The sequence below is a fragment of the Temnothorax nylanderi genome, unplaced genomic scaffold, assembly GCF_030848795.1.
Source record: "Temnothorax nylanderi isolate EJ_2023f unplaced genomic scaffold, tnyl_v1.0 TNYL_tig0011_pilon, whole genome shotgun sequence".
Lineage (NCBI taxonomy): Eukaryota > Metazoa > Arthropoda > Insecta > Hymenoptera > Formicidae > Temnothorax > Temnothorax nylanderi.
Window position 1 is genome coordinate 2,326,740 of NW_027249073.1, and position 26,405 is coordinate 2,353,144.

Here is a 26,405-nt window from a genome sequence, read left to right on the forward strand (position 1 = left end):
AGATTGCAAATGAAATTGTTGATACAAAGCAGGAGCGTATGAGAGTATCAGTTCCTTCAAGTGAAAATGGGAAGGATGTTAAATCTTTCACAAATGTATCCAAAAAGAAAATATTAAAGGAGGAAGTATGTAGTGAAAATGTGATATCTTCATTTAATCAAGATTTAGGTATGTATTGAGACCTCTGTGAAACATTTGTAAGATTTTCGAATATATATATAAGTGGACAATTTTCAAATAGAGATATAGGCATGAGTCGGTTGGATAGCGTTAGCATGAAAATAAATAAGCAGGAAGTCCGGAAGGTTAAATGGAGTAGGGGAAAGCCTTCGCGCGTTCCGAAGGAAGGCACGGACGGACGGGAGATAGATTTGAGTCGCTGAGCAACACCTGAAAGTAAGTACAAATTACATTAGAAGCTCTTTAAACTTTTTTGTGATTTTATTATTGAAATTTATTAATTACATGAATATTGTTTTTAGTTTTCCAAGATCCTTCGACATTTGATTTCTTGTTAGCACGAAGTAATTCTACGCATACAAATCGCCTTAGAGCGGAATCCTTGTATGTTAAATTTGACCCTTTGGTATCGAACATCAGCATGTTGCCTCAAAAAAATACCCAAACGATAAACGAAGAGAAAAATGAGTCGCCACTTCCTGATGTCTGTACACCAAAACGTAATCCTGCCATAGCAGCTATAGACTTGCTGCTTTTTTATAGTCCTCTTCCTAATGCAACAGTGCAAAAGTCAGAGGAAGCACAAGAAAAAAATGTAGGTAAAAGTCTATTGACTATTATGTGCTCTAATTGTTATGTGAAGTATATAATGAAGTACATGAGATAAGCATTATAAGCAAATTATTTTTCAGGAACAACCAGCAGAAGAGCCTAAATCTGACGCACCACTTATTGATCATATAGATATGAGTAAAGAACTTAAACTTGTAAGAACGACGGTACTACAATTGGAGGAAGAATTAGAGAAACAGAAGAAAGAGCATGAAGCAGAATTGGAAAGACAGAAAGCAACCTTTCAGGAAAAAATTAATAAATTACAGGCACAAATGTCACAAGAGAAAAAAACCAAGACCCAGATGACGTAAGTGATATACTCAAAATAGATTTGTTAAGATTGAATAAAATAATTGATTTAGGGTTGTTGTGGAAGAGTACAAAAGGTTAATTAGCACACTCAGAAAAAAGTGTAGCATCAGATAGTACAATTGTGAAGATCTCTTCTACAAATAATAGTACAAATAGGGACAGGGATAAATTGTAGTAAATGAGTCTAAAAAATTGTTCTAAAAAATTATTCTCAGATTGTCTGAAATCAATTGACAAACTGTTTAAAACTGTAAAATATTATAATATTAATTCGCGCGTTTGTTTCACAGAATCACAGTTTTTGTGTTTGCATGTGACAAAATACATTTGCTACAAAATTGTAGTTAATCGGTGTATTTTATATTTTCTATTACATTACAATTTAAAGTTACTTATCTGACAAAATAAGGTCTACAATATTGTGTTAACTTTTTCCGAGAGATTTTTCTCAGTGCAGATTACTCACGGAGCGGGAAAGGGATCGTACAAGCCTCGAACAAGACAAGGCAAAATTGCAAGAAGAATTGCAAGAATTGCAAGCTGCAAACCACCATCTAACTAATATGGAAGCAGCGTTTAACGACGTACACCAAAAGTATAAGAGACTCAAAGGAGTTGTATCGGTGTATAAAAGTAAAGAAACTGTATTAAAAGAAAGTATCCAGAAAAATGTAAAAACCATAAAAACATTGGAAACACGATACGATCGGCTCAAGGAACATGCAATGACTCAACTAGAAAAGTATGCAATCAACATATGTAGATATAGAAATATAGATAATATCATTGTATAATATTTCTCGCGGGAAAACATATATCACACATATTAATATATATTTTAATATATTTTAGAGCTAATTTGGAGTTGGATGGAATACGAAAACAGAATGAAGCGGAAACAGTGAAGCTGCATGCGATGATAAGGAAAGCAGAGCTTAAAAGCAATTCGCTCGCTGAGGATGTAGAACAGAGAACCAAGGAAAACAAAGAACTCGCGGAAATCCTAGACGAAGTTATCGCCAGGCTTCGTCAACTCGTAAACTTGGAATGAAAATCAAGTATCGCGATTATGGCGCGATTAGTCTTTATTTTTTTACTTGTCCTTACTATCTTAAATACAAACTTAAATATGTTAGATACGATTAGATACGATTGATGTATGCATGTGCATTAACTCGTATAAAGTTATTGCGTAAAATTGCGTTTTGCTTCAGGAAAAGTCCAACGCCTTTTATTAATTATTTATAAGTTGTGAAATATAACTATTTTAAAGCTAATAAAACTATGCTTATTAAAAACACTTTTATTTATACGATAAAAAATGTTTAATACAATATAGAGATATATTGACATAATAGAGATTCCAAGCTTACGCATTTATTCAAAAACTATTTTGATGGGGAAGGACAAGTCAGAATGATAGTCTGTGTAAATCCAAGAGCGGACGATTATGACGAAACAATTTACAAACGATTTCATATAGAGATTCTTAAAAAAAACTTTCATTTCCGGCCAAGTACATACATACGAAGGCAGCTATTACATTCGCTTTCGAAACTTCCTCCAGAACGTTTTGTATTATACTTGCAAACTTATACATTTCAGTACAAGTGCCGCTTGATATTCGCTTGATGCTGCGAATATATTCGTAATTCGTATTGGATATCAAGAAATTTTTATCTCTGCAAACAGTATGAATAAGCAAATGCAGGAAGCGATTGTCGTAGGTGAATTTGTAACGAGCAGTATTGTTTTCGTCCGCAACGATCCACATAAATTTATCTTCGATCAAATGTATTTTAGAACCAAAAATATACTGAAACGCATTGTCGCTATAAGTTGAATGTTGTGTAAAGATATCCTTATTCAAAGTAACAATAGATAAGATGACCTCCCATAAAAAGGGAACGTGTAACAAAAAATAAACCCCTCGCGTGTCTAAGCTTCAGTTTGAGTTGTAATTACACGGTTAACTGTGGTGATTATTAGTGTTTTATTAGGTTTGTTCGCGTCGCATGCCCCACCATGCTCCTAATCACTCCAACGCACTCCAAAAACTAATCTGCTCCAATCGCCACCTTTTATCCGTGATCCAATTAAGTGCTCTTGGTGTTTATTGGAGTATGCGACGCGAACAAACCTATTTTTTCTACAGCATTCCCGAGGCATCCGCGGGGGTAGCGGCGCGCGCAGATACATTCACGGATTGCGAGAAAGATTAACGGGTAAGTAAACGGTGCATGTATATTATATATTTAACATATATCGATATAAATGTATTGCGTCACGAACGAAATCTAAACAAACAGGATGTCCGGCGACTCCAGGAGAATGAGGAAAAGCCCGGGAGGAAGAGGAGCGATCAGATCAGAGTAGATCATCGTTCCGCACCGAGACGCGATTGTTCGAAATCACAGTCGCGACATAAATACAAGGACAATTTGAGCGAGCGCGAACGTCGTTCGCGTTCATGCACTCGACGCTCCAAATATCGCACGACCGACACCCCATTGACTCCATCACTCCATCCGATCGCGCTACAGTCGTTCATCCTCACGCGAAAGATCCGTCGAATGTCCCAAAACATTGAATAAAAAGCGTAGCGTTTCGCACCAGTCAAAATCGCCACCTCCGACGGCACACGTGCAAAGATCCGTTTCTCGTTCTGATGATCCAGATTCGTCGTTCATTAGAATGAAAAGAGTTCGTTCATCTCGCGAGCGCATATCTGAAACTCGACACAATGCGTCGTCGCCCAAACGCGCTAAGGAAATAAACATTCACGAATGACGACTTGGAACCGCTCTCGGACAGCGAGGAGGCCTGGGAGACGGACGTCGAGGGCGACATGGTGTTGGAGGAGGATATATATTCCCCATAATACAGTTGCGAATCCTAGATCCAAATGCGAAAATATTCCTACGAACGTAACTTCCGCGACAAAGCCCGCGTCCGAGGAAACCCCATCAACCTCCTTTCTTGATAAACCGGCCCAGAATCTTCGCCGCCACTTGTTTGCGCTTTTCCGTTTGCCGCGATCCTAAAAGCGGCAGTTTTTCGTTTTTTAAACAGATGACGACCTCGCCGAGACCGAGAGCTGTCAAGAGTCGTTCCGCGACAGAATCGTACGTTGGATGGCAATGATGAACTGATGTTTAGATGCAGCGTTATATCTTTCAGTAAATTAATATGACGGCACGCTCAATCTTACAAGGTACGCCTCTCTATTATTCTTCTGTTATATTTAATCAAATGCCAAATGAGGATATATTGACATCCCTGTGTGTGAAAAATTATACTAAATGTATATTAATACATATTTATATATTATATACTGTATATTATTAGAATAATATAAAGTATAATTAATATGTATAATATATTAAAATAATATGGAGTAGTATAATATATATATTATTATATTCTTTTATATATTACTAACAACATTTTTCTATCTCTTTCTGTACATAGTTTTCGATCAGTATCAAAAGGCGCGGTTGCTGTTCGTGCAGTCTGTCGCGGATCTGGCCTCAAAGTCAAACAACATCGACTGCCTGGAAGCGGCTGGTGCGATAGACCTCCTGCGTCCTTTGCTAGCGGACGCCGTACCGTCCATCCAACACGTGGCCGCGATCGCTCTCGGCAAGCTGGCGAATCACAATCCCAGACTGGCGCACGCCGTCGTTAGAAAAGACGTACTGTCGCACTTGATGAAGAACATAGACAAACAAAATGTACGAGCTCCTTAAATGTAAGCACTTCGATCGTGATAGAGAATGAAATTAATCCGAAGCGCCGTATTCCCCTTGTTCGGAAAAACTTTGACGTAGTTTGCAATCATCCCATGAATCTTTTATACGTGTATATTATAAAGATACTTTTTTAGCTATTGAGAGAAATGCATTGTCGCAGAAATTTTATAAGAAAGCGGCGCTGTTCGTCCTGCGAGCGATAGCCAAGCATTCGCCGGAACTGGCGTTAATAGTCGTACACAACGACGGCTTGCAGACTATAGTCAGATGCCTGGAAGACTTCGATCCTGGAGTGAAGGAAGCGGCCGCTTGGGCACTGGGATATATCGCGAGACATAATAAGAACTTGGCTCAAGCGGCAGTGGATACTGGTAAAATTATCTCGATTAATTTTTCGGCGATGAAGATGAAAGCTTGCTTATTGATGAAATATTTTTTTGCTGTTTAATCGTATCCTCGTCAGGCGCGATACCTCTTCTCGTATTGTGTCTGCAAGAACCCGAATTGTATATTAAACAAATCGGCGCGTCGGCTATCAGCGACATAAGTAAACACAGTATCGAACTCGCGCAGGCAGTGGTGGATGCCGGGGCAATCTTCTTCCTCGCGAAAACTCTGGCCAATCTCGATGCCAAGGCGAAGGTAATTTGACGCAAATCGTATGTTACACAATCTCGAGATATTAACACTGGATTACAATTATAATGTCTGCAGCGTCAAGCGTTATTAGCGCTGAGCAGCATAGCTAAGCACTCCGCAGATTTGGCGGAGGCTGTGGTTGAGGCAGGGATCTTACCAGACATTTTGGTACACATGGCACATCCGGATGAGAATGTCGGTAGAGTCGCGGCGATTTTAACCAGGGAGATCTGCAAACACACGTTTGAGGTAAACGGAAGGCGCAACGACTTCTCAGCGGAGATTCTTCTCGCTAAATCTGCAACTTTTCAGTTGGCGCAACTTGTGGTGAACTCCGGGGGCATCGCTGCGCTTATCGAATTAATTAACACCTCAAAGTCGGCGACCAGATTACCGGCGATCATGGCACTCGGTTACATCGCCGGTCATTCCGATCAGCTGGCCGTGGCTGTGATAGGATCTAAAGTACGAATCAAGTGGAAGTAAACAGGCAATTTTTTCGCACTTTGTATAACATGCTAGAGTAATATTTTGCATCAGGGTGTCGTGCAATTAGCGGTCGTGCTGCAAGAGGAAACGGAAGATCATATTCTCGCGGTGACCGTCTGGACTATCGGGCAAATTGGCAAGCACACGCCCGAACATGCAAAAGCGATTGCGGTCGCGAACATATTGTCCAAGCTATTGGAGGTATTCAGTTATCGAATCGGTTATTCTTTCCGTCGGAATTTGCTAACATTTCCGATCTCACGCATTACAAATTTCGTTAGTTGCATAACGATCCGAAAAGTTCCGAGGATCTGAAGGCGAAATGTAGCACGGCGTTAAAGCAGATTCTACAAAAATGCATGTACGTCGAGGCTCTTGAATCCCTGTTGCACGACGTACCGCCTAATATCCTGAAATATGTATTGGGACAGTTTAGCAAGGTAAGATTTTACAATCCAATCGAGACGACTGAACATCTCACGATCGTAATAACGTGGCGAAGAGAACAGTATCCGAGAATTTATTAAACATAATATGAATGCTTTATTAAGTGTGTCTCACATACGTTCTAATGATACGTTATACAAAGTGATAATACAAATTTTCTTTCTCATCCAATACAACAACGCATTTAGGACATAGTTGCTCGTTACAAAAGTCACATAGGATCTTAACAATCGAATGCAAAATATAGTTCGCGCTGCCTCTCGTCGTCGCTCAATGAAGATCGCGTTTCGTGATTACGTGAATGTTTACGTTGCACAATATTTAAATATATGCAAACGAATATACGACGAAGCTACTAACATACAAATTTTTGCTCTACTTAAAAATTGGTCAGAAGCAGCTGCGCGTAAAGGGACGCGAAATGTTTCCTTTTCTTTCCGATTCGTGGAAACTATTTTATACCCCCCCCCCCCCTATAAGATATAGATTTCAAGTATATCTTGGTAGTTCCGAAGAGAATATTTCTAACGCTATTATCATATGTATATATAAGAATTTCCACACACACACACATACACGCACGCATACACTTACGCATACTTAATTGCAATTGCTCGAATAACTTTATATTCCTACAGATCCTCTGATTGATATCCGCAGCCAACTTACTTTCGATTGTTTATTTCGAAAGCAAAACAAGTTTTCGATTAGATTGCACTTAGGTACAGAATATAATTGCGATTGCGTTGCCATTACATATAGATATGCTCCGTATCATGTATGCTCAGAAATACATAAGTTGTTTTCCTCTTTTCCTTTCTCTCATCCTTCTTCTTTTCTCTCTCTCTCTCTCTCTCTCTCTCTCTCTCTCTCTCTCTCTCTCTCTCTCTCTCTCTCTCTCTCTCTCGCTTTCAAACGTTTTTTTTTCTAAGGTAGTATGGCACGTTTAATGTTCCAAAAGAGCACATGTTTCAGTCTTACGACAGCGAGTGGTTCGGCTAAGTACAGAGAGATGTATGACTTATTGAATAGAAACTCATTTAAAAATTGTTGTTTAGGTATGCCTTAGGAAATTGAACGCATGATTGTTTTCCAAGTTGCTCTCACTAATTCGTGTCTACCTTATCGTTTTATTCTCTAATGGCAGTATCTGATACAAAGACACAAATTGTACAAAAATGTTCGGATGTAGGACAATGAAGAGCAATCAAGTTAACAAATGTTGATGACCAATCGACGATCAACCGATGAAATTAGAAAATACGTTAAAGTTTCAAGTGATAAGGCATTGATTTGATATTCATATTAGTTCATATGTATTATACAAATCTTATACTGTTACATATGCCCTCAGTTATGGTATCTCTAATAAATATTAAGCTCGTCAACAATAACACAGTAATTTCAGTATACATTAAGGTGCTGGCCGATTTGATGGGTCATTTCGGATTGTATCGGCAACATTAGCGGTTCTTATCTTTTCAACAGAAAGTTTTCTTAAATTCTACAAAAGAATTCTCTCTCAGTACATCGTGAAAGCGTGAAGAGCATTAGAGTTTTAAATGTCCATAAAACACAAACGTCACATTTTAATGTGGGACATGTGAGACGACGCGTATTTAAGACGAGAAAATTTTAAAATGCAGTTGCATAATGCACGACGAAATGCAGAAAAAATATAGCGAGTTTACCAAAACTTTTGGTGCGTTTCGAATCTTAAAGCAATTAAGGCGTATATCCGGCTCAGATCATGCAACCTGTCCAAATATTTCTGCAAAAACAAAACAGAAAATTATTCGACATCGAACTTTCTCTTATGAATGTTGAATGACCAATGAATGTGTTGAAAATTCACGTAAATTTTAAAATATACCGAAACTTTATGTATTGCATTTAGCTGTCATGGAATAATATTAAAACCAATGACGAGAATTTAAAGAAATACGTCAAAAGATATATCAATTAATTTTTTGATAGGCAGATTGATCTATGATTACAGAGTGAATTACTTTTTCTCAACCTTTTTCTGCATTTTCACAACAATTAAAATGTTTTTATGTATATATTTATATAAGAATTTTTTCCCTATTTATGTAAATCTTTCAATTGGCAGTTTTCTTTCATTGATCTTGTTATTTAATCAGTGATTTAGAAAAAAACGTTTTTCTAGAAATAATTCGTAAAAGGAGAGTCAGAAAAACAAATTAAAAACAATCAATGATGTAAAAATATAAAAACAGAGATTTTAAATATTAAAACTGGATTTAATCTAGCGTAACTCTTGAATTATCTATAAAATAATTGAGAGCAAATATTTGCAGCAATATTATACAGAATTGATATCGTAATTTAGAGTAATTTAGAACCAAGATTACCACTTATTTGATATCTTACAAAATTTCTATACAAATTTACTTATTTACAGAAGTTTTTTTTATGTTTCGAGTGCTCAACGAGTTACGTTTAAAAAAATATCTGGCCGTATTTGTTATATATATATAAAAAAAAAGTGAAAGAAACGTATCGATAAAGTCTATCTTTATACTCAAATTGCACTTTAATAGCGTTTTCTGGGAAAACTAGTGCAACACTGGTGCACACTGAGTGCAATTTTATTATTCCAATGTGAGAAATCAGTTCACATATTTTCAGTATTTAATGTTCTACCGACAAAAATTTGTCAAATTAAACACAGCAGATCATTACACAATAAAATTGCACTCAGTGTGCACTAGTGTTGCATTAGTTTTCCAAGCAGAAAACGCTATTAAACGCAAGTTCTCGGTCACTCAACTGATCCGGCAACGACTTAGCTTACTCATCTGTTTCGTCATTGGGTTTAATGCTAGCGTAATTGTTCATGTTTCTATTCACCCTTAACATCTTGAGAAAACTGCCTAATACCAGTATAGTTTTTCTGTGCCTCCTAAAGATCCCGGCGTACAGTTCTTCGCGTACGTCCCTTCTGTCGCTGACATCAGAGTCGATGCTCGATACCGAGACAACCGAGGGCTTGGCCGAGACCGGTTGATGATAATTGTTGGCCTCGCCCGTGTTAAGGATCACACAATGCTGATTATTTATCATTCTGATCGCGACAACTCCTCGATCTTGTCTCTTATTATTTTATTACGCACCCGCCCGAGCCGTTCCTCCTTTTAACGTAACTGTTCGCACGAATATACAATCAATAAACCTCGCAATTGTGTCACAAATGTAGAAATCTAGATGCTCGGATACTTGAAAAAATGTTTCAAGCCGCAACTTCTCGTTTTTAGCGCAGGTTTTTAGGTTTCTGTCGCGTGATCTCGGAAAAACTGATTCGGAGACTTCGCAGAAGAGATTTTATAGATACGCTATACGTGCAAATACGTAATGTGCAACTTGTAGGAGTATAGTGATAAAGCGTCCCTGGTTTTTTACGTCATTCAAACTGTCGCTTATCTTGAAAATTTAAGGCAGCTATCTCGTCTCGTTGTCGGCGCTTTATGTACCGAGCGCTCGCGATTACACGCGAATACTTGAAACGACGCTATTTACGGCAAAAATCAGTACGTTTTTCGTCGGCTAAACCTAACTCTTTAATCTTCAATCGTCGAATCGTCCACGATTAAATTGTGTATCAGTCTCGTGTAGCTCCGTATAGCTTTCCCCTTTCTACGACGAAACGTTCGCACACGCAAAAGCGCAGTTTCTAATCTTTTTCAAACGCACATCTCTCCAGTCCGAACGCATTCGCGCTTGAGGGGACGTTTTGGCTTCCAAATTTAGCTCTGAATACGGCGTAAAATTAAGCACACGAATAAATTGTTCGTCAAGCCGTTTTCACGGAACTTCCGGGTTGGTCCGGTAGTCCCTCTTGAACTGCAATGAGGGTAAGATCGACGAGTGAGCGGTTTTGATACTTTGTCATCGGGTATGATGCAACGTGGCTGAAAACGCACGTGTCGCAATGTCTTCTATTATACATCAGTGGCGCAGCTCCACTCACGGTCCAACGTCGAGCGACAAACTGTAAACAGACGAGAGCGAGCGATGTAAATTTAAACAAATAACACGCAGAGAACGCGAGCGAATGTGCCATAAAATATCTCTGAAAAATCGAGACGCGGCACGTGTTTACGTACTAGGATACTAAAAAAAAAAAAAATCCAAAGCGTGTGCAGTATAAAAATAATTGCAAAATAAAAATAAAAGATTAATCAACATAGAAAAATTAACTGCGTCGAAGATGGAAATGATTTTCGGTTTTAGTAACACAGGTAACTTACTCGAATTTTTGTATATAATTTTCTTTTTATGTAAATCGAGTCCTACATATCTCCTCGTTCCTCATAAAAATATTAAAATATAATCGTCGAAAAATGAATATTCCTCGCAAGGCGTTTCCGACGTTTCGGAATAAAATATCTCGGATAAGTAATACATCATGGAGTAATCACTTTTCGATTCGATAATCTCACCCTAATATTTTTACACACAAAATGTATGCAAAAATCATTTTAAAAAGATTATATGAATTTATGCGGAAATTCTCAAGCAAGTCGGCTGTATTGTCAAAATGGAAAAATTTCTAAATGGAAAAATTTCTAGTGAGATCAGACTTAATCGCGCTTAATTTTTCTGGACTTATTTGGGTTCAATATCTTCTTAATGAATACTATATATCCTTAGTCTTAAACACTAACACTTTTTTCTGACACTCTGTATGTGTAGGGACATAAATTATTCTTATGTTCAAAACTGCGCAGAGTGCTCTACGATAAATACTGCGTCAAAATTGATGCTATTAATAACGATAGTGTGTTGTTGACGAAATTCGATGTCAACGATGGAGAACCGGTCAATAAAGCTATCATAGCGACGCGGAATTAAGGAAACACCACTGCCGAATTTTTATTTCTTCCCCCTTTTTATTTTTTATTCTTCCAATTTTATCTCTCCTTTTTCCTCCAAGAATAAGGCCATTCGATTTCAATGTAAAATACGTAAAATTAAATAATGACGATTGCAAAATTTAATACATCGGTTATGAAAATTATACGACTTTTATGTAAGCGAATTTAGTGTTATTTCCGTGGTATCATGTGAACTATCGAGGAATTAGAGCGTAAATCAACTTTAAACGATGCTAATTATATCAACAATATAATAAGGTGTACACCTACTTATCTCTTATCTTACGATATCAACTTAGTGCAAAGCATTTTTCGGAAAAAAATTATATATTTTTCGTTACGTAATTTGAAATATTGTTACGGTCATAATTCAGAAACTTGTAGAAAGAATCAGGAAATTGAACATATCACTCTGTTGACTCTAACAATAAGCATCTTGATTAAAAATTAAATACGAAATGGCACGTGGGTACTCTGTACACAGAGTCTATACGTAATATATATAGATATATAAAGTTTAATAAGATAATAAGTTAATAAGATAAGAGTCGATAATGAAAATTCATATCTAGCGATATTAAAAATGAGAATTCGATTGCTTCTTATCATGTTTGTTCAACAGAAACTTTAAAGTACAATGAATATAATATCATAATTTTCGACAGCTTATTAATTGTATTATAAATTTCTATGACAGCGAGACCATTTGAAATTAACAAAAGGAATCATTTTTTATCCGCTTTTAATTTTTAATTAATTTAGTTCAATTTAAAACACACATACGCACACTTTTCTCCCCTTTCCTTTTTCTCTCTCTTTCCCTCAATAAACAATTTTCTGATCCCGATAGTACGATTCAGAATTGTAAGAGAAGTTTAATGGGAAGATTATTGATTCTCTTAACAGGCTGTTCCATATACAAACAATCATCCCGATGTATTGCTATCATCTCGATTATTGACGATGTCAAAGATAGTTAGATTTAATAGGCGAACATTCGATTGCATGCGAAGCAAACATTGCTTTAACTGATGAGTCAGAATTAGGATCACAAACACGATGAGTAACGCGACGCATGACATGTGTTTACGAGAACAAATATGCAGTGAGGAGTCGAGTAGACTGGAAAAGCGAGAAATTAAAACTTAGCACTTAAATCTATTGGTACGTGAATCTCTACATTTTTTGGGATATATTTTGTTTAATGTGACAGCATTTGCTTGAAACATTTCTCCCTATATTTTGCACAGCATTACCCAAGTGCTGTATCTTCTCAGTTTAAGCTGAGAACTCGTTACAGGAAGAACGGTGTGGTTCTAACAAGATTTATCTTGTTTTAACACCGGCCACGCATTCCAAGAGGAAAGCGCATTCAATTTTAAATGACAAATTTGGGAAACAGATAAATAGAACGATTAATTTCATCCTTTAAACAGTGTACACGATCTGATTTACAACACATGTACAAATATGCACGCGCACTTAAGTTAACGGTTACTCGAAATATGCATATATTCCAGATAACGATTATAACTTAAGTAACACTCGGCTTTCCCTTGACTTGTATCAGTTTACCGGAAGCACAGAATAAGGAAGCATGAGAAGAGCCTAGAGAATGCGCTCTCAGATAGTGGTGCAGGTCAGGTTTCAGAAGCCTTATTCTTAGGCGCGTTGCAACATACACGATCCTCTAACGTTTCCTACGTCGTATTTCTGATTCTGTATACACGACAGCGTGTTTCCGCGCGGCACGGTGCCTCTGCCCGTTACGTCGACAAGTATTAACCGATTATTTCACGTGAACGTTGACCTTCTCGTTGCAGAGGAAACGAGGACGGTGGGAGGGGGAGGGGGCAATTCTCTTATGTGTAATAATCAAATTGTTTCCGGTATGTACGGTATGTAATGTCGTGTTTCTTCGCGCACAGATCTTGCCGCACGACGCGAGGGCGAGGAGGCTGTTCGTCACATCCGGCGGCTTGAAAAAGGTACAAGAGATTCAAGCTGAGCCGGGCACCACCCTCTCGGAATACATAACAATAATCAATTGCTGCTTCCCGGAGGAGATCGTCAGGTTACTCTCCTTTTTCTACCCCTTTCATCCTCGTAGTTTAACGTAAGGTCAGAAGGATATCCTTTGCAAAACAATTTTACCAAACGTGTCCCCTCACCATGTCACTTCTCTGTCTCTCAAAGTCGCAATAATCTTTGATTCCTCCTCTGTCTCGAGTCTCGACGTCGCGTGCACGCAAAATATCTCTTCGACAACTGCTCATTTAAGACACTTCAGTGTCTTGTCCCTTTCATGGAAGGCCATCTAGTCAGGTCATTAATTCATAATTAATTCCCTACGCAAGATACATTGATTCCTGTCGCAAGGTGGCTGTTACGTACGCGGGATCAGGACGGAGGCCTAATTTCTTTGGGAGAGGAGTGACAGACGATTCGCGATACGCTAACGGAATGAATTAATTACTACAAACACTAGTTGCTCGCGTATAACCTTATCTCTTTCTGGTTTCACCCGTCGAAGGTACTTACGCGCGTGGGCGAAGGCGAGACTCGCGCCTCGTCTGCTAAAAATCTGGGCTAACCGTCACCATCGTTCACGCACCGCCAGCGTATGCAAATAACTGCCGCGGCACCGTTTCTGGATCCCCGGTGTCTTAATTTAAATCGACCGTGCGATAAACAGCACGCCCCGCCATGTTGTCACAGCTGATCGCCAACTCGGAGTAGTGCGTACACGTCGCGTGGCGCTTCGTGGCGAGACCCGCGCGCGCGCAGGATCAATAAATCGTCCCAGTTATTATTTCCGCGCGCAATAAGATCTAAATTAATACTTAATTTCTTCCTTTTCCTCTTTTCCTTTTTATAAATTCTCATTGTTTAATTCTCTTTGTTTGAATTATTTTAATTAGCACAGTCCAAATAACGTTCACTACGTTTTTTTCTACCGTTAGACAATAAACTGCTATAATAATTTTACGGTAACATCATTTATTGCTCACATGTTAGCCTCTGATTTTGCTGTACTGTTCTTTTTTTTCGGATAACCATCGTATGAGCCTAGCTTGTTTTCATTCGCTTGCAATCTTTTATTTTTTTCTTGTTTTTCTGTTGATAATCTGTTTACGTATCGATCGGCAAAGAGAATAATAAATGTTCTCGTGTCTGTTCAGTTCAATGTGGGCTCGAGAGAAAAAGGACAAATAAAACTAAAACATATTTGAAACGAATATAAATCTCCCTCTATTTCCATTCATTTCGACACGCAATCGAAATACAAAAATTGGAAGATTGGAATTCGATCAGTTCAGATAAATTTAATTTTAATCCATTTCGTTCTTTAAATTGATGGAACTCTAATCTCTAATTTATATAGTCTCAATCTATAGATTCGATCTTAATAATACATCAAAAGATAGCATTTCTGCTCTTTCAATTGTACTCTGCATTTTAATTATTTTCTTCTTCTTTTTCTTTTCTTTCTCCTCTGTCGACATCAAAGTCCAAGTATTTCTTTTGAAGGCAGATGTAGTTGAGACAAATTTTTTTATCTCCTAAATTTTTACGTCACGGATATCACTACATTGTTTCAGATATTATTCGCCCGGTTATCCGGACAGCCTTCTGGAAGCTGTGGAGCAGTACCAGCCGAAGGGTCTTTTCGTCTTCGATCACAAATCGTCGTCCGAGAACACGGAGTCCAGCTTGTCGCTTTATAACGATGAGGGATGATTCTAAATTATATATTTCGTCATTGTATTCTGCTTGTATAGCCGAGAAGCATTTGTGAATATTCATTATTGTAATTAAAAATCGTATAACGGTTCAATTAATTTTAAATCTGCGTTTATCGAAAAGATCTTGAATGATTTTTTAGCTGCGCGATTTAATAACAGGTGTAATTAATTTTTTTGTAAAGAACCTTTTTATGAAGAAAAAAATGTGATAGTTAATTTTTTTGTGCGGGAAACGAAAATGCGTCATGGCAATAGACAGATGACAACGAATTCAAATAGAAATTATACCAGATCGACATCAATCACTATGATTATATATTAATTTTGTATTTAGTTAACGGAATTTATAAACATAACGGTACATTATTGACGATAAAGATTAAACGAAATTTGTTAAGTCCAGATTTGTTCAATAAATTGTTTAATAGATCTGTTCTTTTTAGTTAAACTCACATCTTTGAACTTTCCTCTTTTTCCCTCCACGTTGGGAAGAAAAAGAGAAGAAATGAGCGGTGCAAGAAGTACCACTAAAAAGAATAGACTTATCTTAATATCAATGTAGTAAATTACGACAAATGCTGCGTGTTACATTGCCGTGTATTTCCAGCAATTTACCAAATTACATGTGAATTAATACAATGCGAAAAATCGCATTGTACACCGTTGTTTTAAGTTCGGAGTAAGTTCGGTTCCACTTCTCGGAACGAGAAGGCCGCACCGTCACTCGTCAGTACATTTTGGAACAATTGGAACGAATCCGAAGTGCTTGTCGATCGACAGCTACATGTGACCGAGAGAAGGTTTATCTCCTGAGAACGAACGAAGAGATATAATAGGTACGTACAAAGAAATATTACGGTATTTAATTAAGGACCACTATTTCCAACGTCTGCTAACCTCTAACTGAGTTAACTTTCAGAATAACCAGTAGAAGTTGGTTAGTCTGAAAGTTAACAGTTTGAGGTTAGCAGACGTTGGAAATAATAGAGTCCTAGGAAATAGCGGCTCTAAATCGTTAATTTCATAAATCATAATCCTCATTAAATTTGTTTTGCCGAATAGAGCGAAATGGATAAGAAGACTCCGCGTAAAAAGGGTTTTATACGTGACAGAGATGACGGCAAAGCTGAGAAGCGGTCGAAAGTATTGTACAATAGAAAATTCACGGCGCCTTTGAGAAAAAAGCGGAAAAATGAGTACGATCCTGAGGAAGAGGCTAGGTAAAAACGTTTGGAAAATGAGACGAGCGTGATAATCTTTTTGACGCGAATATTTAATGGTACATTTAATTTGCAGGTTAGAGAAAATAGTCTTTGGCGATCCGAGCGATATCATAAATAACTTATTAAATAAGTCTGAGACGAAGGCAAAAGATGAAGCCGTTGATGTTTCCGAAACGGTCGTAGACGATAGCAAGGATAATAAGAAGGACAGCGAGGACAGCGAAGTTGGCGAGGTTGAATCAGATCAGGATATTTCAGTTTCAAGTCGTAACGATGATTCGAAGGAGAAGAAAGCGGCATGGATAGACGAGGACGATTACAATTACACGTAAGAAGAAATATCTTTTGATACACGTATTGTATATTTCTCCTTTATTGTACGGACTTCTATATTTTCCAACAGCGTAGATACAGCTCTGAATATGCAAAATCGCAAATTACCGTGCGAGAGGCCGGAAAAATTGTATAGCACATATTTGGAGAACAGATACAAATTGTTCGTGGGCACGCCCAAGTGGGCTGAACTCGAGAGGAAGGATGAAGCTGATGACGACGACTTGGATAGCGATATCTTGAAGGTACTTTGGTGTCTTGGAATTCCTCTTCAGCTCAATGGATCGGAATCTTAATATCGTATCCCATTTTTAGCACAGTTGCCATTTGGAAGCGCCGAAAGTGAAGAATCTACCGAAAAACGTTATCGACATTAAGGCGCTCAAGGCTTTGAATAGAAGCACTCACACGGAAGGCCCTATTATTACCAGCGTGGAATTTCATCCGTCATCCACTGTGGCTTTGGTCGCTGGTACATCAGGCGTCTTATCCCTATTTCAGGTATTTAAATGTAAAGATTTCTTAATTTTAAATACAGGAAGATGTAATCGAATATATAGCGTGATGAATCTTTACAATGCGTTTCTGCTTGTATTTTTCTTCAGATTCTGTAATTTATTATTTTACGTTATCTCGATTTAATACTCGAGAAATATATCTTTAACATTTTAAACTTGAACTCGCCTTTAAAGCCTTGTGTACACGATACTAGAAATCGGTCCGAGTTTCGGTTTAAGCCAATCAACTTGCAGCTCTTACAGAAAAGCAGCAGTTTCATTGGCTTAAACCGAAACTCGGACCGATTTCTAGTATCGTGTACACAAGGCTTAAGAAAGCGAGCCTTTAGATAAGAATTTCTCCCGAAGTTAAATCAATTGAATTATTAGAACGTTCGTCGATTATTATTAATAATAAATTATTTCTGTTTTACAGGTGGATGGACATACAAATGAAAAATTGCATAGCATGCAATTTGAAAAATATCCAATTAGCAAAGCGACATTCATGAAGGAGGGAACAGAAATTTTGCTTGGCTCCCAATATTATCCGTATTGTTATACTTATGATTTGATGAACGACAAGACGTATAAATTACCTCTGCCACATAAGATTACAAACATGAAGGTTCGTCGAATCACCGATCTGTCATATCAGAAACAACTTTTGTAGATTAAAGGCTATATTTTGGTATTTCCAGCGTTACGAAGTATCCCCTGATGGCAAATTAATAGCCTTGTGCGGAAGATTGGGCGAGATATATTTGTTACACAGTTTTACTAAAGAACTAGTCTGCACACTCAAGATGAATTCAAAATGTAGGGTATTGGCGTTTACTCCAGACAGTAAAACGCTAATCACTCACGGCGGTGAGTAGGCTTGTACGATCTTCTGTATACACGAGATTTCTGGATTGGTATGGCATATCTTTTTTCTTATTCAAACCGCAGACGGCAACGAGATGTACATATGGGATCTGAATACTCGCACGTGCATCAATCGTGCCATAGATGACGGATGCTTATCTTGCGCATCGCTCGCCGTGTCCCCGAGCGGTCAATTTGTGGCTACAGGCAGCGCGCAGGGTGTGGTTAATTTGTACAACATGAAAACTGTATTGGAGGATCAAATCCCCGCGCCTGTAAAGATAATGATGAATCTCGTGACTAGTGTTACGAGCCTGAAATTTAATCCAACTTCCGAGATACTGAGTGCGGCATCGGTTGACAAACACAATGCATTTAGGATGTTGCATCTACCATCGTTTACCGTGTTCTCGAACTTCCCGACATTTCAAACCATCATAGGAATGTCACAAACGATTGATTTTTCCCCTGGCAGTGGTTATCTCAGCATTTCAAATAGAACAGGTTCCGCTTTACTGTATAGGTTGAGGCATTATGGAAATTATTGATTGTATTCATAAAAGAATTTTTCTAATGGCTTGTATACAGTATAAAAATCTGTATGGAATATATAAGATCGATGTAATTAAATTTTTTTTATAGGTATATCTTAATTGCTTTATCCTACTTACTGCTATTAGTTTATTCGTACAATTAATTACACAGTATAGGTAAAGCTACGCGACATTAGAAAGATATTAGTGGTACATTATACATACGCTTAAACAAGAAATTGCAAAAATTTCCAAATGTTCAAAAAGCAAAATTGTACATATTTTTATTTATAGTATCACATGTCAAGTTATACTGTTGTTTCAAGTTCATGCAGTAGAAACGCATTCGTGCAGTAGAAAAAAATTAATCTTTTTATTCTGCCTTTATTAAAAGTAAAGTGCGTAATTTCTTCGCATTAAAGCAATTTTCTTTTTGAAGAAAGAATTTTAAAAAAGTGATGTTACATTTAAATCATCCTCTCACTTCATCAAGATAAAGTTTCTTAACTTTTGAATATCACCTTTCGAATATCGCTTTTAAAAGAGACACACATAAATGATTATATACAAATAATACGTCTTGTCATTATGAAAATTCTTGTACAAAGTAATATAGACTATAAGCTATTTTTTCTTTTTTTCATTTAAACAAATCTCAATACGCGTGCAGTCCAACGGATTTTTACATGTTACATATAATACAGACTTTGTACGCATTGCAGTTCTCCTATTTACCGCATATTTAATTGCAATAAATATTTTTTTGATATCTCTATTTAATATATTTGTACTATGAGTAAAAAATGATGTTATATATAGGTGTAGGAGTTTTATAAATAAAACAGGCTCAAATAATATTTCACATGAATGTTTAGAAAAGCAAGATGACTAAGAGCCGATTTCACAGTTTCCGATTAATGTGATCCTCCGATTAAATTCACTCTGCATCTCTTTCTAACTGTCCCCCTAGAAAGAGACGAAGAGTGAGTTTAATCGGAGACTGTGAAATCGGCCCATAATGTGCAATGAATGACATATTCCTGGATATATACGAAATGTAACGTCTAAGTTACAAATTTATCTTATAGAATTGTGGTGATTGTCACCATTGGTCATTTGTCGCTTGCATGTTCATTGAAAGTAAATCATCCAGAACTTCGTATATATTGCGCTCCGTATACATTTCTAAATAAGTAATTTAGAACTGAATATTTCTAAGATAACATGTACACACGCATACATACATACATACACATACTGTTTCGTTATTACATCTCGATACTTTTTTTTTTTCGAAAAACATCGAGTCGTTACGAGCTTACTTAGCAAGCTGCGGATTATCATAATTATATATATATATATATAATTATGATATATATCATAATTATATATATATAATTATGATATATATATATATATATATATATATATATATATATATATATATATATATATATATATATATATATGTGATGTACGTTATATTACGCGTGCGCGCACATAGATATACACACGTACACACGTTTTCGTGTATGTACAGTTTTCTAATCTCACAGTAACGGAGGAAAATGATTCTTTATATGAAAAAGCAAGTAAAGAAAATTTTTCAGATAAGGCTTTATTTCCGAAAAAATAACTTTGAAAATTGGAAAGTTAATATATTTATGCTTTTTTTAACTTAACTTTGCATAATCAAAATCATCTCGACAGAGAGAAAGATAGTGGCTATTAAAATAAGTATAAGAATACGATCGTCTTATTAAAAAATAAAAATAAAAATGATTTTAATGTTTTATAACTTTTTCGATAATTTAAATTATTTTAAATAATTTTACTCAACAGAATGTTTTGTATTTATATATTGATAACCGTCAAAGAACTGTTAAAGATTATCATTTATCGCAGTTTCTCGATTTTTAGCATTACATATCATTATGGACTATTTAAATTAGAATTTTATTACAATATAAAATTAAAGAATATAATTTTGTATAATTTATCTGCTTTATAATTCGCGAAAAAGCTTCTTTTCAATAGCTCACCACTTTTGCAATCAAAAGATAAATAAAAGAAAAACAATTTTATTAATTGCATATTTAAAGGATAAAATATGCATATGTAGAGTCAATATATGTGTCAAACGAATAAATCTAGAAATGATAATATAAGAATTCTTACGATAATAACAAAAGCCTTATATTTGTAATCCAGTTCATTAAAGCAGTGCTACTCACTAACACGATATACAATGATAGTGAGATAAATACTCGCATCAAGCAAAATATAACAAAGAATGAAGTCGAGGATTCAAAAATCTAGTGCATAAACAAAATAAGATGACGTTTTACACAATGATGGCGTGATATTATTAGATATGTACCACATCTCACAGTAGCACTTTAAAGGCTAAATTACAATTATAAAATCTTTCCTAGCGTTTACAAAGACTCTGAGGACACAAGAATCCTGTAATATTAGTTGGTAGATTTATGCACACTATCCATTGTACCTCAACTGTATGTATGATATTTTATCTTGTTTGAAATTATGCGAGTGATTAATAAGATCTTGTTTTTTCTTTATTTTCGATTGCTAGAGAGGGCCACATTTGAACCAAGGCATTTAATTTCTAATAAATTGTTATAGTCAATAAATATAATACAAATTTGGTATTAATATAAATTTAGCATTGTATATTTAAATGTTTATGCACAGATATCAAATAGTTCTCGTTGATTCTTCTTGTCTCACTCCGTCAATTGCATATCTCAGAGCCTGATAATCATTAATACATATATACATGCATACATACATACATATATACATACAAACGTACGTACGTATATGTCTGTGCGCGCGCCCGGCCGTGCATATCGTATATGTATAACATATACACATAAAATATTTTCTACCGTACATATATATACATTTTATTATTCTCGCGTAACGTGAACGCTTCGAATCTACGTCTCTTTCTTGAATTTCAATGTTTCCCTATCAGATTCCTCGTTTTCCGCATTCCTTTGGTGAATTGGCGTGAGAAACACTAGCTATTGGTCCGTCGTGGTCGTCGGGAGAGCGCTCGTATCCCCGTTGCCGCTTTCAACTATGAGCATCACGGTCTCGGCTGCACCCCTCACACATTCTATCTGATGGCTTCCCCAGTCTTTACGTTGACAAAACGTCGAGCAATACGGCGTGCGTCTGCATAGAGAGCACTCTGCGAACGCTTCTCGATTACAGTTGGCACACTGAAATTTATTGTACATATTTTTGTGTTTATTATATTACTTATATTTTTTTAATTGTAATTATTATATTTATATTTATAATTATATGTATGCTTCAAAATAGATTCTAAGTAACTAATAACTGCACAAAGCATGCAGTTTGTGCACAATGATGCCGAGTTTCTGCTTGATATCAGTTGAAAGTTGTAATCTTTCAATCTTAATTAAACACTTGTGTACAAACGAAGCCTAGAAACTTTATCAAATCTACTTCGGCACTGAAACGTGCATTAAATGTGAACTAAATTGTTGGTCTGAATTGCCTAATTTTATTTATACTTATAAAGTTTGAAGTTTTTGAATTATTTATAAGAAAAGACGGTTATAATAATATAAAAAATGGAACGTTGAAGATAGAACACAAGCGAAAAATATTTTGTCCGCAAAGGTATATTTTTTACCTTTTTGTTATGCGAATCAGACGCCGGTTGTAGTCCAACAGTCTCGATTACATCCGCCCGTCCGCCGAGTTGCGCGACCAACGCCTGCTCCCTTCTCTGCTGCCTGTTCAACTCCTTCGCTTCTTCCAAGATACGTCTAAATTCGTAAGCCAACTTCATCATTTTGCTCGACATTTCGTCCAGTTTCTTAAAGACGTCATCGCCTTGACTGTTTTCCGTTTGTGCATTCTGCACAACTGTGTCCTGTTCCTGAGATTGCTGCACGACCAGTCCATCAGCAGAAACGAACTGCGGCCAGACCTCTTTGTCAGGCACAACAACCTCGTCGCCGCTCTCATCGTTATTGCTGCCGTCATGCGAAGTCTCGATTTTGTGCTTGCGCAAGGGAGTTTCTCCATCGGATGAATCCTTGGGTCTTTTTCGACGTTTGTACGGAGTGAAGAGGCGAACTGGTCCTGTCTGAACAGATCAATATTATATAATTTAAACTCAAATATATCGTGCATACATACATTTCATATATTGGAACATGCGGAACACGAATATTGGCTCGCGAGTAATCTACTAATCTGCTTACCGCGCTGTCGTCATCGCAGCACGCGGCACAGGTACAGGAGGTAGCGTGAGGTTTCAAGATCTGTTCGTCGATAAGAGTCTGCAGACTTCTTCCACCAAATCGAATGCTACGTTTCCAATCTTTGCTGGACGCTCTGCCGCAGAGGGCCTCGAACTCGCTAGGCGTGTACCAATCCGAGCCGAGCTTGATGCACCGTCCTCTACCGCCGGAACCGAATCTGCTCTTGTGCAACTCCGCATTTGTGTTCTTACATCTGATAGGTAGCACCGCTAGATTCGCCGAATCCGACCAGCTGTATATCGGCTGAGAGCTGGGCGTCGACACATGTATCTGCTCAGATTCCGTTTCATCCGTGCTGTTCTGAATCACTATGTGAGTTGCCTTCAGCTCACCATTCCAACGCAGAGGATCCGAGTCCTTGTCGTGCCGCGGTTCGCAAATGAACCCGTTGTCGACGCATAGCATCTGCTTGAACTGCCCCGAACCTTGCAGCTGCAAATGAAAGATATACCTTAAGTATGTACAATTAAAAACCAGCGTGTTCTTTTTATTTTACTCCCAAATAGACATGTTTTGCAATAAGATACAAATTTTTAGATGCACATTATATTGATTAAAAGAAGTTTTACAGCTAAATAAACTGCTTGCCAAAATCAATCTTATGTCAAAATACAAAGGCAAGTAAGTTCTGCGGCAATGTTTTATTTCAACTGTTGTTATTTATATTGTGTAAGATTAAAAGAATTGAGCCAGAACACTTTTATAGAGTGTCTCTGTCCAATCTTAAATGACATAAATAACAAGAATTAATAATCCATGTATACGATCTCAATCTTGGCATAAAATTCGCGTTAAAGAATGAAAACTAATATGTTGAGCCTGTAAACTTTTTTTAAAAGGTTAAAATTCTCTGATAAGCTTCCCGCGACAAATTGAACGAGGGACATCGTCGACGAGACGGCACGCCGTACAAGCAACGCTTCCTGTTGCCACCGTCATCAGGACCGATAGCAGGCGGGTGGAAAAAAAAAGTGCCGCGTCCGCCGACGAGATTCCTCGCGATTCCTCAAGAAAGCGTGCCGGCGAGCGCTCACGACCGCTCACGACCGCTGGCCCACGGACGCACCTGCAGCTGATCCGAGGTGATGACGTTGAAGGTCGTGCCATTGGTCGAGTTCGCTACGCCGATGATGGAGCCGACGGGAAGAGAGACCGGCACGCCGACCCCAGGAACGCCCGGCACGCCCGACACCGTAGTGACGCTCGCCGTGACCGCGACGGGATGTGCCTCGTGCTCGCTCGTCAGCGCGGCCGCCTCCTCGGTCTCGCTCGTCAACGGTTCGGACATGTCCGGTAGCACGGCGACACTTTCCGATGTTTGGCTCTCCTCCATTTCGGCTGTTCTCGCCTCGTCTCGCCTCGCCTCGCGCCAAACCACGCGCGCGCGCTCGGTCTCGTCTCCTCGCCTCTTCCACCTGCTCCTTCTTCGCCGCGTTCCGAACAGTTCCACACACAAAGAGCGCGCGAAGAGGAAGCGCGTACGTGTGCGCACGGAACGCTCGGCGACGCTCGGCGGGCCGCCATCGAGCCTCGGTCAGCTTCGGAATGGTAGACGAGCCACGTAATTCTCCGTCTCTTTCGCGCACGGGTAAGATCCAGCGCGCGAGAAAGAGACGGAACATTTGTCGCTGTCCTCGTTTACTATTCCGAAGCTGGCCGAGCCTCGCCGAGCGCGTTCCGAGCACACGCACGTATGTATGTACGTGGACACATGCTTTCTCTTCGTGTGCGTGATCCCAATCAGCTCTCTCGAGTAAAGGCCATCGCACACAAAATTGCATAGCTTAGCATAAGCGTAACATAAGACCGCTAAACCAATGAGCATCCAGCATAAAGTCGCCATATTGATTTACATAAGATGCTCATTGGTCCAGCGGTCTTATGCTATGCTTATGCAGCCTATGCAATTTTGTGTGCGATGGCCTTAAAGCGGGGAGCACACACTTCTGCACAACGCATAATACGTAAGCATAAGAAAACTGATTGGTCTATTTCCTTATGCACATGTGTATGGACCAATCAGTTTTCTTATGCTTACGCATTATGCGTTGTGCAGAAGTGTGTGCTCCCCGCTTAAAGGCCATCGCACACAAAATGCATTGCTTAGCATAAGCGTAGCATAAGACCGCTGGACCAATGAGCATCTTATGTAAATCAATATGGCGACTTTATGCTGGATGCTCATTGGTTTAGCGGTCTTATGTTATGCTTATTGACGTTTTCGATTTGCGACTCAAACCGACTCGGGTCGCATCATGTATACAGGACTCTAGCATCATTGACGTGGAATACATACATATCTGTGTATGTATTCCACGTCCATTGATGCGACCCGAGTCGGGTCGAGTAGCAAATCGAAAACGCCATATGCTAAGCTATGCAATTTTGTGTGCGATGGCCTTAAAGGTGGAAGCACATAAAACTGCAGGAGCCATGAGCAGAATGCAGAAGCCATATGCGCATGTGCTATGGTATCTGCATTCTGCCCATGGCTTCTGAATTTTCAATCTACATAAACTATGCTTATGTATTTTTATGTAGATTGAAAATTCAGAAGCCATGGGCAGAATGCAGACACCATAGCGCATGCGCATATGGCTTCTGCATTCTGCTCATGGCTCCTGCAATTTTATGTGCTTCCACCTTAAAGCCCGGTCTACATAGGCCGCAGTTCGCAAAACGCAAGACACGCACAGTCTACATGTCAATCTAACCTCTCTGTGTATAGAGGTTAGATCTTTGACTATATAACATGGACTGCTAGCAGCAACTTCAGACTGGTAGTTAACCCATGCAACAGACAGAGAGGGACGCGTACCCAACATCTGCGATACTAAGCCCCGCCCCATCGACCAAAGACCGGCAAATTTAAATATACTTTAAGTTGTATCTATTATAAAAAACTTATATTTTTGTAGGTTTAAAGCGTAGTATGAGTACTTTAATTTTTACTAAGTTTGTAATGTATATTGTATATTTTGTTTATAAACATTTACATAAATATTAAAATATAATATGTTAAATATTGGAATATTTCAAAAGACAAAAATAGAAGCAAAGAATATAAAAACAAGATTACTTATTCTTATTTTAAATATAAGTAATAAATTATGATGTGCATAAAAAGATTAATAATACAATAATAATCTAAATTTTAAAAAATGTGTAAATAAAATAAATTAACACAAGAAAACGGTGTATAAGAAAAACTTATTACACATGCCATTTATTTCAATATCTGATACAATAAACAAAATATATTTGACATAAAATTAATATAATATAAACTATAATATAACTTTATGTAATATTCTTATATTTTTAATATTGTTACTGGCCCTGAAAAATAATAGTTTTTGTAAAATAATGTCTAATAAATGTATTATGTTCTTTTAAAGTAACTTGTTTTCCGTAGTAGTAAAATTTTATTTTAAAAAATAATGTAATAATTGATTTAATTATCATAAATATGTGATCTTCCATTACGCCAAATGTTTGTGAAACTTCACGACTATGCAAATCAAAATTATTAAATAATGCAGTCAC

General features: G+C 37.6%; 4 protein-coding genes and 1 long non-coding RNA gene across 5 annotated transcripts; 3 read left to right on the forward strand and 2 right to left on the reverse strand.

Moving 5' to 3' along the window:
• The first annotated feature begins 38 nt into the window (after positions 1 to 38).
• On the forward strand, positions 39 to 2,405 carry LOC139767751 (uncharacterized). The gene is made up of 6 exons (XM_071697356.1): positions 39 to 168; positions 483 to 775; positions 873 to 1,102; positions 1,158 to 1,181; positions 1,547 to 1,849; positions 1,960 to 2,405. Exons 1-6 carry the CDS (start codon positions 39 to 41, stop codon positions 2,156 to 2,158), a joined length of 1,179 nt encoding a protein of 392 aa, XP_071553457.1. The 3' UTR covers positions 2,159 to 2,405.
• A 1,891-nt stretch (positions 2,406 to 4,296) lies between these two features.
• LOC139767752 (sperm-associated antigen 6) lies at positions 4,297 to 15,507 on the forward strand. The gene is made up of 10 exons (XM_071697359.1): positions 4,297 to 4,321; positions 4,579 to 4,841; positions 5,020 to 5,230; positions 5,323 to 5,501; positions 5,574 to 5,747; positions 5,811 to 5,963; positions 6,039 to 6,188; positions 6,269 to 6,427; positions 13,261 to 13,406; positions 14,935 to 15,507. The coding sequence occupies exons 1-10, from the start codon at positions 4,297 to 4,299 to the stop codon at positions 15,071 to 15,073; spliced, it is 1,599 nt and encodes a 532-aa protein (XP_071553460.1). The 3' UTR covers positions 15,074 to 15,507.
• On the reverse strand, positions 6,507 to 9,478 carry LOC139767744 (uncharacterized). The gene is made up of 2 exons (XR_011717217.1): positions 9,339 to 9,478; positions 6,507 to 8,205 (listed from the first exon to the last, which is right to left on the reverse strand). It is a non-coding gene; the product is annotated as an uncharacterized lncRNA (long non-coding RNA).
• Positions 15,508 to 15,652: 145 nt separating the features above from the next.
• On the forward strand, positions 15,653 to 19,388 carry Wcd (U3 small nucleolar RNA-associated protein 18 homolog wicked). The gene is made up of 8 exons (XM_071697350.1): positions 15,653 to 15,914; positions 16,141 to 16,298; positions 16,375 to 16,629; positions 16,705 to 16,879; positions 16,950 to 17,135; positions 17,568 to 17,759; positions 17,833 to 18,001; positions 18,083 to 19,388. Exons 2-8 carry the CDS (start codon positions 16,147 to 16,149, stop codon positions 18,544 to 18,546), a joined length of 1,593 nt encoding a protein of 530 aa, XP_071553451.1. The 5' UTR covers positions 15,653 to 15,914; positions 16,141 to 16,146; the 3' UTR covers positions 18,547 to 19,388.
• Positions 18,666 to 24,374, reverse strand: Deaf1 (deformed epidermal autoregulatory factor 1). Its single transcript, XM_071697351.1, has 4 exons — positions 23,926 to 24,374; positions 22,800 to 23,291; positions 22,223 to 22,681; positions 18,666 to 21,782 (listed from the first exon to the last, which is right to left on the reverse strand). Exons 1-4 carry the CDS (start codon positions 24,190 to 24,192, stop codon positions 21,582 to 21,584), a joined length of 1,419 nt encoding a protein of 472 aa, XP_071553452.1. The 5' UTR covers positions 24,193 to 24,374; the 3' UTR covers positions 18,666 to 21,581.
• Positions 24,375 to 26,405: the final 2,031 nt, after the last annotated feature.